Below are 12128 nucleotides of genomic sequence, written 5' to 3'. Positions count from 1 at the left end.
ACAAATACTGAGATCCTATAACAAAATGACTAGAGAAGAAAAATGCCTTGAGATGTAACTCAGCAATGCCTAGCAAGTGCAAAGCCCTGAGCTCACACTCTAATACCAAAAAAGAAAAAGGGAAAATAAATATTCATAGATATAAAGAATATATATATACATATTGTATGTGTGTGTGTGTGTGTGTGTGTGTGTGTGTGTGTGTGTATGTTCCCAGCACTGGTGATGAAAACAATGATGAAGACATGTTACCAAATAAATGAGAACAGGAAAATTAGCCTAGACCGAGAAGGAAAATGTGCAAAGGCCCCATGACGGGAAAGAACATTGAAAATAGCTCAACATTTATGGTGCAGGCATGGTGGCTCACACCGGTAATCCCAGCTGCTTGAGAAGTAGAGACCAAAAGTTAGCAAGACCTCATCCTGCTAATGGATCAAGAAAAAATGGTGTAAACCTAGGACTCTCCTAGCCGAGGATTACAATAGCTCAAAACCTATGTACATAAGGTCATATAGGATGAGACTAAACCAAAGGAACTCTGGGATATGGAAACAAGAGATGTATCTTGTGTGATTGTTGTTCTTAAAGTACTGTTATTTGTCTTCTCTTTTTTTGTCCTTTGGTTAATCTCATATTGTTACTGTATCTGACTTTGTTACCTGGTATATTGTATATATGTTTGTTTATTTGAAATAGGAGGGAAGGAGGGTAAAACAAGATGATTGGGACGGGGTGAAGGGAGGGAAAAGGATACAAAAACATGAGAAGGGGTATCAGTGTGTGAGAGATAATGTACCTACTACTTGACCAATGTAACTATAACCCCTCTATATATGACAATAAAAAAAATGTGGTGTAAGATACACAACAGAAATTCACTCATAGCTTAGAAAGAATGATTTTGTGCTGTTTACAAAGAAATGGAAGGACCTAGAAAAATCATGTTAAATGAAGTAAGTCAAGCCCAGAGAGACAAAGGTTGCAAGTTCTCTCTTGCTGTAATTAATGTATAAATATATAAGTAAAGACTCTGGGTAGTATGCAATTGTACAAAAATGCATTAACCAAAAGATGTAGAGTCAGGGGAGACTGCAGAGGGTATAATTCTTTAGAAAAGCTAACTCACAGTCCAACAAAAAAAGAACACCAGTGATCAGTACGTCAAAGGGGGACACAGCAAGGTGGGAGGTAGAAGAATGAAGAGGAAACAGGGGAAGAATTTGTGTTCATCACCAGTATGTGGGGCACTTACCTACTACTATGCTGGGAAAACACACACACACACACACACACACACACACACACACACACACACTGTATGTATATATATATATATATATATTCATGGTATATAATTCAACATCTATCCTACAAAATTAAGGAAATTGAGGTGAAGCACGGGGTGAGGAGGGATGGGGGGAAATGATAAAGTGCTGATTGAGATATATTCCTAAACTATATTCCTAAACTGCTCTGATGAATGGCAATTCCTTTCTAGAGCTACTTAAAAATAGTAAGAAATAGATTTTTTAAAAGTTAGCAAGACCGCATCTGAATTAATTTCCAGGGATAGTGATATGTGTGTGTGATTTCAGATACATAGGAGACAATAGGTAGAATTGTAGTTTGAGGCTAACACTGAACAACATGTCTAGCCGCAGACATGCTAAGCAGAGTCAAAAACTAGACCTTACCTGAAAAACAACTAAAAGTGAATAAAATGAGAGTGGCATTAAGAATATGACACAAATGGTGGCGCACCTGTCTCGCAGGCGCAAAGCCTTGATATCAAAGCCCATTACCACAAAAAAGACTGTAAATACTGACATGTAATAAATGAAGGATTCTGTTGATAATTTAAATGTTACAAGGAAAATTCCTGTCTTCAAACACTTCCTACAGTGGCATAAACTAGCCTTCATTTAAAAAATGTGTTGAGTTCACTGCTACAGCCAAATAATTGATGAAACTATATAAAATATGACCATCAAATGCATATATACACACATAAATATATATGCATCTCAAGGATAGGACATCATACTAGGTGCTTGAAAAGTTCCAAAACAGCTTTCAGAAAACTCGAGAATGCCGTAGCAAGTGCAAGTTTCATATTTATAGAGTAAAACTGAGCACTAAGGCAAGCATTGCTTGGTTATTATGTCTTACAAGTGCATCACTTCCCAATCCTCAGCCTTGCCAAAAAATGACAGCTGAGATCCTAGAGTGAGAAGAGACATGAGTCACAGTAGTCCTTCTTGTCTAAAGACTCACAAAATCCATGTAAACTGTTTACTTCACTGACTTGTCTCCACCCTTAGTGAACCCAAGAGCTGTGTCTGCATACACATAAGAAGCAGTATTAATTACTGGATATTTTTCTCATTCCTTTTCGATTGCTACCTTCTCCTTCCATCTGCATGCCATGTATGGAAAGCAGAATGTACACATGGATTCCAGCCCTGTAGGGGGGAAGTCATCAAGCATGTCAGACAGGATAAAGAATCAACTTGAAAAGTGAAAGTCCTCATAAAAAAATGAAACATTTTTGAAAATCTATTAACACAACTAAACATTAGGCCCTGTCTTATGCCACCAGAGAGGGAAAAAAATTGTCACTCACTGCAAGCTCCTGAAGGAGTTACCACTTGATCTGAGATCTGACTGCTTTCAACCTGATGACAAATGCCTGGTGCAGCAGGAGCCCAATTAATATGCATTCAGCAAATCAAGAGATGAGCAGCTATCATTTTAAAAGTTCATTACGAAAGGATAAATCCTCATGTTGGAACACAATTTAGGACAGAAGTACCAACTACCTATTAAGGATCTGTTATTATTTTGCTCTGATTTGTGTGTGGTTTGAGACAAGGTCTTGAGAGGTAGATCCAGTTCTTCCAAGTTCTGGGATGACAGGCATGCTATGTGTTGAGATTTTCACAAACACACCAAGTGCGACCCCCTGCCATTCTGTGCAAAATAACATGCATGCTATCAGACTTTTCATTGAAAAACCATTACTTAAGTTGCTTTATTACCGCTACAAATAATCTTTATTTGATGTAATGTAATAAAACATTTTCGAATTTAACAACATGTATTTGAACGTAATCATTCAAATTATGAACTGTAGGTATATACTGTCACTTTAACAAATCTGCAGTTCAGGAATTTGTACAAGCTTTGTCTGACAGAAGAGGGCTCACCTCCCCTTGCAGGGTGGAAGGCCTGTGTGATCAGAAGCAACGTCAATGATAGCTGGAAGAAGTCCACAGTCCACGTTGGAATTCCTTTTTGTCCTTGGAGAGGATAGACAGACACCTTCATTGTAGGAAAATAATACTCTCTTTCAATTCTCTTTGATCAAATGATAGTTTGACTTCCTTTTCCCCCTTACAGTTACAGATATTCTTTTTTCTGATCTATGTCTTTCCATCACTTCAGATCAGAGTTAGGACCATTTCAAAGATAATCCTAGCCACAAAGGAACTCTTTTATTACCTGCCTTTAATGCCTATCACTTTGTATTAGAAGGGAGGGGGGCTTAGAGGAGAGAATTAACCAGCCACACATTTGATTTTGGATACAGACAACATAAAATACAACTTCTCTTGATGATAACAAACACTGTTCTTAGGCTATTCCTACAGTGGTCCAGATGCCCCTAAATTCACATGGTTTGCTTGAGTTAACATGTTCCTGCCCTGTCTCCAGAACCCCCAGGCATTCATGGAAACCTGGAAACCCAGTTATTGCCATATCTACCTCATAACACAAAGTTACAGAATTGCCCCAGGGGCTCACTGTATCCTTTGCAGAAGATGAGAGTGAAGGACATGCCAGAGTCATGTTAATATACAATGTGGTTAAGAAGCACTCACTCTTCAGCCAGTACAACTCCTACAAAAGGAATCCCCTCGCCACCCCGGCCCCCTCTGAAGCTGGAGTGCACAAAAGAGATATTTTCAGATTTTTAATGCTTTTCTCCATCCTGAGATCCATTCCTGAGCTGTTCCATCACAATAAGGGAGTCCACAAAAGAAGGTACACAGTGGGAAATCACAGAGACCCTGCAGGAAAGCCAAACTATTTGACAGAAGCTTTGAAACAAACACTGCTCTGAGGAATCATTTGTATTAGCTGATGACTGGGTTCTGTTTTCTAACACGGACATGCAACATTTTCAACACTATGCGTACCACAGTTTGCCTAAAAAGAGACCCTTCTGTCAGAGCACAAAGTATGTATTTTTGTCTCATGAATGATTCCTGAATATTCATCACAATGCCTAGACTCATAAGCTGGGGAAGTGCACACTAGAACTTTCTCTCATTTGCATGGATGTGGACAGATGCAAAAGAAAGCACCAGAAACTGTTTCCCTTCTGGAACTCAGCTCTGTGAGTGTGCTTACTGCCAAGATGATCGGGCTGTCTTACACTGAGAGCTGTTTTCATTTGCACACAATAGCACTGATCCACAGGGGAAATAAAAAAAGGAGAAGCCACCAACTCCTCCATGGAACACTTCATACAACCATGGGTCATGTGTCAGCCGTCCCCACGGAGGACACAGAAGCGGCATTCCGGTGCAGTCTTGGCAAATCATTTCATTCTGCTTCCACCTGTTTAGCCTTGTGAACTTCATCTCCATTATTCCACTTTGGATTATCAGTCATGACCTTTCTTTCTACAGTAGTCAGAGTTTTGTCTATGAGAGAAGGAGAGAGAAAAAGAAAGAGAGAGAGAAAATATTTTAACAATACCATAAGTATGAGATTTCTGCTTGAGGTGAATGCTGAAGACATGTCCCAGGCTCCTTGTCCACGTCTAACCAAAAGGTGGACCTCTGCTCATGCTGTCCTCTACTGTGAACCCTCTCTACCACATCTCCCTACATCTTACCCTTCCTTCAAGATTCATTTCAAATAGCACCTCCTTCCTAATCTTCACCCTGGTCTGCAAGGTTCATTTTTATTGAATACCCACTCTGATCGCCTGATTTTACATTGTGTTCTGTGTGCTATTTATTAGGAAAACAACAAAGAAAAGATAGAGCAAAACTGAGTAAGATTTGGAGTGTAAATCAGTGGGAGAATGTGTGTTTAACATAAACTCCCTGGGTCCCCAGCATCACATAAAAAATGGGGGGGGGTGATATTTTCCTTTCCTATTTTAAAACTTTAAGGAGATATTCCAAAGCTAAAGTGTAGGCACCTGCAAAACACAGAACAAATAAGCTTTTATTATCATTTACTTTTAAAACATTCTGAATTTAGGCTAGTTAATGATAAAGAAAATAACACTAAGAGATATTTTTTAAGTCCCTTAAAAGAAGCTTTTTGCCTTTTTCCTTCTTTAAGAGAGCAACCCACATTCAGTGTTTTAGAAAACTTGATCTCTTTTCCCAGTTTCCCTTGGGACCCATTTCATTTCATTTAAAAAAAAATTGGTTTCTGCATGATGTTGACTCCCAGTGCTTCAGCATAAACCCTGGGGTGGCATATTGACAGAATTCATGGCAGAAGCCCAAGGTTTTTCTGCTATGAGCCACTGCTAAGCATCACCGCAATCAACAGGGATTTTAAGAGGCTCTTTGAAGAGAAAGACAATACAATCACAAAGGAGAAAGGGGAAAAATGAGAGAAAGAGCTACTTCAAAACAGTATCTCATGATATTCTTTTATATGAGAGTATTTAAGAGTCTCCTTTTCAATTCAGTTCATAAACAGTGGCAGGAATAAGTCACCACAGTAAGACACACAAAAGCAATTTACAGCAATTGAAATCCATCAACAAAGCCATCCAATTAAAAAGAAAAAAAAAGAATCTGGACTTGTAACACACTGTTACATTTGTGTTTTTATTATCAGTATTTGAACATGTGTTTTTAAAGTGAAAATGATTAAAAATGATAGTAGTGAATTCAAATTACCAGTGCAAAAGTATTCACAGCTTTTTTCCCTCTATTCACTCCGTTACCCCAAGGAAAATTCTCCAGTGCCTGCTGGACTCCCAAGGTTCTGGTTATGCTGATCAAGAAAATAGGAAGAAATGGGTAAATATTTAGAAGTAGCAACATGTAGTCTAGTAGATTGTTTACAAAGGCAAAGAAGAAAACTAGAGGGGTCTGGAGTGTGGCCTAGTGGTAGAGTGCTTGCCTAGCATGCACAAAGCCCTGGGTTCAATTCCTCCATATCACATACACAGAAAAAAACAGAAGTGGTACTGTGGTTCAAGCGGTACAGAGCTAGCCTTGAGAAAGCTCAAGAATAGTGTCCAGGCCCTGAGTTCAAGCCCCCAGAAATGGAGGGGGAAAGAGGAGGAGGAGGAAGAGAAGGAAGAGGAGGAAGAAGAGGAGGAGGACAATGACTAGAATGTAGAAGAGAAAATGGAGCCCAAAAGGCAGCACAAGGCAGTAATTAGATCAGAACTTCGAAGAAACCAGAGGGAAAAAGTGCTGAAGAAATTGGAGAGCACCAGAGTGCTTTGGTTAGTCACCAGATATTTGAGAGCTCAAGAAAAATCAGAGGATTGTGAGGTTTGCTAATGACTATGGATTGGACGCCTTTTGTCATTTTTCCTAAGACACCACAGTGGAGACTGGTTCTATCATTCAGATCCAGTAGAGAATAAGTCATAATAGTTTCCAATCTGATGATGCCAAAGAACTAGTCTTCAAAGTATGGCACTTAAAAGTAATTTATGGTAATTCGAATCTATAAGCCGTTAACTGCAGACCTTGTTGGGTTTATTCTAGTGGTAAATCTTTTACTAGCCATCACCTTCCACCACAGCAGCCACTCCAACCCAGTGGCCATGAGCTCTGGGGACAATTATTTCCTATGCTTCTATTTCTATCCCCACCTTACCTGGTGCCATTTCTTATACATAGTAGGCCCTCAAATGTTTCTGAAGAAAAAAAAGCCAATGAAGCAACCCATATATCTAGTCTCTACCTTCTGATTCACCCCACTCAATGCTGCTAAATCTTCACTGCTTTAATAACTACATGACTTTGTCACACAAATTCACAGATTAATTATGGGAGGCTAAGCTGTGTATTGTAGGGTATTTACCAGCTCCCTTTGCCCTGTGTAACACACACACACACACACAGAGAGAAATTGTTACAACTAAAAATATCTCCATACTGATAAATGACAACAGAGAGAAAGGAAAATTTCTTGGGGTTAGAAACCAGTTGTCTGCACTAAAAGTTCCAGTTCTTGGAGATAGCGATAAAAAGGTCCTTCATAATTTTGTCCCAATCTACCTTTCTATTCTAATTTCCAACTTTTCCCTCACCATGGTGCTTATCTCTGGCCAAAAGATCATCTTAAAAAGCAGGCTCTGATGGCGTATGTGTGTAATCCTAGCTACTCAGGAGGCTGATATCTGAGATCACAGTTCACAGTCACCCCCCCCTACCTTCGGCAAGAAAATATCCATAAGACTCTTTCTCCAATAAACTACCCAAAAAAGGCAAAAGTAGAGCTTTGGCTCAAGTGGTAGAGTGCTAGCTTGCCATAAGAACAAAAAATTCAACGACAGAATCCAGGCTCTGAATTCAAGCCACAGAACCAGCATTAAGAGAGTGAGGGGGGCCAGGAGTATGGCCTCGTGGTATAAAGTGCTCATTTAGCATGCATGAAGCCCTGGGTTCAATTCCTTGGTACTACATACACAGAAAAGGCCAGAAGTGGTGCTGTGGCTCAAGAGGGAGCAAAAAGTGTCCAAGAACAGTGCCCAGGCCCTGAGTTCAAGCCCCAGGAATGGCAAAAGAGAGAGAAAAGCAGCTTCCACACTGGTATCTCTCAAGGCACTTTAGTTTGCCATTAACTGGTTCTGGCAAACTTCATAGATCTTCTGGTGCCCATTTCCTTCAGGAAGTCTTCTTGATTAGCATTAGCATAATTTCAGAGTTATTTTCCTCCCCTTTGAATCCCTATGGTTTTTCCTGCTTCCATCTTTCCTAATTACAGAAAGTCTGTGTATGTATATCCTGGTCTGTTTAGGTTGCTACAATAAAATGCCTTAAGCATAGTAGCTTATTAATAAAGAAATTTATTTCCGGAGGATGGAAAGCCCTTAATTAAGGTATCATCTTACTTGGTGTGCTGTGAGGCATCATAAATTGGTCCACTACAGCATCTGTTTCAGAAAGTATGTCTTCTAGAGGTATCTTGTGGAAGATACAGGAACAGACTAGTTGTTTTGGATCCCTTTCATTAGGGTACTAATCCTATTCGTGGGGCTTTAGCCCCCAAACCCAGTCACCTCCTAGAAGCATTGCAGCACTAGGCTTCTATGTATAAATGTGGGGAGAAGACAAAACACTCAGCTCACCGAAGCTTATGCATGTTTTTCTAGAAGAACAGCATCATATTTTTTGTACCCACCTCACTGAATAGCAGTTATACTAAAAGAATGGAAAAACATTCTAACATTGCTACTGACCAAAAAATACTGCTTGGGCTAGAGTTAGAAAACAGCAGCTCTTTCCTAAAATTGGTAAATCTTCTTAGGTCAGTTATCCTAAAGTTTTTGCATATACATTATCATTATAAATTCTCCACATCAAAATCAATCAAATCCCTAAAAATCTATCAATATCCTTGCCTTATTTTCTCCATCTGAAAAACTACTAAGATTGTGTAGGAGATGGCCTACTGATGAATTTTCTGGTTCCTTATCTCCATTAGCTCTTTTGTGATCTTTTTCCAGATCTCTACATCCACCCAGGAATTTCCTGCATGAATGTGATTCTACACGGGAAGACCATACTTTATTCCTTTGGCAAGAGAAGGATGTCCGTGATGTATAATCAGTGAGACAATCAAAAAAGTGCACCATATAGAATACAGTAAGTATTCAAAGGGTGAAGGTGGCTGGGATAGCTGCTCTTGTCTACCACCCTGGCTACTCAGGAGGCTACTCCATCTGAGGATTGAGGCTCAAAGCTACCCTACGCAGACAAATCCAAGAGGCTCTCACCAGCAAAAAGATGGACCACCAGCCTTAAATGAAAAGGCCAAGCAAATGCAGCTGGCCTAGAAGTTGAAACCCGGGTACCAGCACATACCAAAAAAAAAAATGATGTCAAAGGAATTCAAATACGAGGACATAACTTAGATATGGATATGTGGATATGGAGAAAGAATGCAAACCACCGCTTTCCTTGTTCTTCACCAGCACATCAGTCTCCTTTTTTCCAATCTAAGACTTGGCTTTGGAAAGTTTATTGGGTGGAGGGCCTGAGTCTCTGCTGTTCTACATGGAAACCCTCCATTTGGTAGAAAATAAGCTAGCTACTTCTGGGATGTACTTTAGGAAGGTGCATGAAGGAGTCAGGGGATAAAAGGAAAATAGTGATAAGTGACCTTACAGCACAAACTCGGGCCTTTCGGGCCTCTCAGCCAGCTTCAGGGCCTCGTGCATGCCTGCGGCCGAGAGCTTCCGATTGATATTCCGGTACTGGCACTGGAGCAGGCTGCGGTAGGTGGTCCTCAGGTCCCGGTTGAAGAAGGCATATATAAAAGGGTTAATGAGAGAGTTTGCATAGCCCAGCCACAGACATGTCCTTTCCACCCACAGTGGGATGCAGCTGCAGGAGGTGCCGCAGATGAAGGGCCTGGCAGTGGAGAGGAGGAAAAACGGCAGCCAGCACACGGTGAAGGCCCCGACAATGATACCCAGGGTGGTGGCTGCTTTCTGTTCCCTCTTAAAGATGGAGATGTTTTTCCTTTCGTGTTTGAGGAGTCTGGAAAGATTGGCGCATTCCTCCACCTCCTTCTGGAGCTTCACCATGCCGTTGAGGGAGATGATGCTCTCGGGCTGGGCCCGGGGGAAGCCGGGGAACTTGTGTTTGGCGGCGCTCTTCCTGGCAGCCTTGTAGATCTGGTAGTACATGAAGAGCATGACTGACATGGGGATATAGAACGCCACGGCGGTGGAGTAGATGGTGTAGCCAAAGTCCTGGCTGATCAAGCACACCTTGTCATCATTCACATTCTGGGCCCAGCCGAAGAGAGGGGGTAAGGTGATGGAGGCCGACAGCAGCCAGACGGACAGGATCATTTTGGCCATGCATTTCCCATTCTGCCTTACAGGGTAAGTGAGAGGCCTGGTGATGCCAAGGTACCTACGAGAGGAATGGGAAAAGGACAGGTGACTAATGGAACCAAGGATCCCCAATAGGGGAAGTACCAGCCAGTCCTCACATCCTCACTCTTAGTATTACAGAAGGGTAAACCAAGGTGCTTGAGAGGCCATCCGTTATGCTGCAAGTCAAGCAGCCAGAGGAGACTCGGCCTAAACACACTGTGACCCCAAAACCATTCGTCCAGCTACACACCTGTGACTCATGCCTAGAATCCAAAATAGAGAAGCTGAGATCCAAGGATCACAGGACAAAGCCAGACAGGGGCAGGAAAGTCCATGAGACTTTTGTCTTGAGGTGTGGCTCACATGGTAGAGTACCAGCCTTGAGCAAAAAAGCCAAGTGAATAGAGGCCCTGAGTTCAAATCCCAATATGGACACAAAAACATAAGCAAGATGCAACAAACAAAAATCCGTTCATGCCTTTGTCATACCTTGTTGCTTGTGTCCAGTCATGCTGTCAACGAACTAAAACTTGACACTCGCCTTCCTCTATGACAACCATCGCTACCAAAATCAAGTAGAAGTAAGACATCAAGCCTGATGGGAAATGTTGTAATGCATCCTCACAAATGACCAACATCTGTCACAATGGCATTATTTCCCCCTGCTCTCAGGAGTCTTAATTCAGGCCAGTTGTTAATGCATTTCAACTTGTCCCCTGTATGGCATTTTTAATGGTAATCTTATTATTGGGGTGATGTAGAGGGGTTACAGCTACATTCATCAAGTAGTAGATACATTACTTCTTGAACATTGATACCCCTTCTCATATTTTTCTCCAGCTTTCCCCTCACCCCCTCCCAATCATCTTGCTTTTCCCCTTCCTTCCCCTTCTTCAAATAAACAAATAAAGGTATTTGCATTTATTTGTATGGCATTTTTTCATCAAATTTACATTGATTCATGAAACTTTTTGAAATCATGGAATTTGGGACTGAAAATTAGGAACTGATATTTTTTTATTCTCAGATAACTCACTCGCACCAGAAAAATACAAGAAAAAAATCTTTAAAACAAGAACAGCTGTTGCTTTTTTGCCCAGTGTGGAGATGGCTACCAAGAAAGGGCAAACTCTGAGAAATATCAGGCAAAGCCAATGTTTTCTCTGTGCTTAGTTCTACATAAGGAACAAATACTTCTTCATCTCTGTTGTCGGAAATTTATAATGCAAAAGAAATTGAACAAGTAGAGAATGCATGTGTGGTTAAAAGCTGAATATTTCCCAGCTTTTCATTTTTTCCCCTCATCTTTAACAATCTTACCTTCTTTAGGGAAGGATGCAGCTAGCATGTGAGAAACAAAAACATAAAATCTAGTCATTTTGTTGAATTTTTTATGTCCTTAGTATGCCAAAGACATATTTTTATTACATAAAAGAAAAGGTACAGAGAGTTTCTAACCTACCAACAGTTCATTTTCTGAAAGCCAATCAAATAAGGATATGAAAATGTACAATAACCTTTCTTTACAAAAAGAAAAACCTTGATGCTTAAATTACCACACAAAAGTCTAAAATTCTTGCTTCCACAATGGAAAACTTACAAGATAAAATTAAAACACAGTATGAAAAAAATAAGCAGATTTCCTTATCCATGGAAACTATCTCTTCAGGCCCTCTACACATGTAGACATTTCAGTGTATCCACAGGAAACTGCTTCCATTTAACACACACACACACACACACACACACACACACACACACAGAGATACAAAAATCTGTGGCTATTCCAAGTCACTAACGTAAGATGGCACAGCATTTATACCTAACCTACACACAGCTTCCATATGCTTTAGATCACTTCTACATTACTTATAGCACCTAACATGATGTAAATATTACATACGTAGTTGTAATGTTATATTATTTATGGAATATTGTCAAAAAAACACGTTACACATGTTCAGGGCAGACACAGTCATATTAGGCCTAAGCATTACAACATTCTATCTGCAGCTGAAGG

The 12128-nt window shown here is 40.5% G+C and overlaps 1 protein-coding gene across 9 annotated transcripts in view; it reads right to left on the bottom strand.

The window, feature by feature from the left end:
* Htr7 (5-hydroxytryptamine receptor 7) overlaps positions 1–12128 on the bottom strand; it is a 98494-nt gene that overhangs the window by 9916 nt on the left and 76450 nt on the right. For 2 of the 9 annotated variants that reach the window (XR_016537823.1, XR_016537824.1), the window contains exons 2-5: positions 9390–10145; positions 5937–6033; positions 4537–4712; positions 3210–3302 (exon numbers count right to left, since the gene is read on the bottom strand). Coding sequence is in view for 4 of the 9 variants with exons in the window: in XM_090346286.1 (XP_090202412.1) it covers positions 4701–4712; positions 5937–6033; positions 9390–10145 (865 nt within the window). In the remaining 5 variants the exon portion in view is untranslated. Of the gene's footprint in view, positions 1–3029; positions 3303–3683; positions 4713–5927; positions 6034–9384; positions 10146–12128 lie in introns of those variants that run through there. The other 7 variants (XR_016537822.1, XR_016537826.1, XR_016537825.1 and 4 more) reach the window with 7 other exon arrangements.

This window comes from Megascapheus bottae, chromosome 15 (genome assembly GCF_031878675.1).
Source record: "Megascapheus bottae isolate mThoBot1 chromosome 15, mThoBot2.hap1, whole genome shotgun sequence".
In the NCBI taxonomy this organism is placed as follows: Eukaryota; Metazoa; Chordata; class Mammalia; order Rodentia; family Geomyidae; genus Megascapheus; species Megascapheus bottae.
The sequence above is the reverse complement of the archived record's forward strand: the minus strand, read 5'-3'. Positions and strand labels throughout refer to the sequence as shown.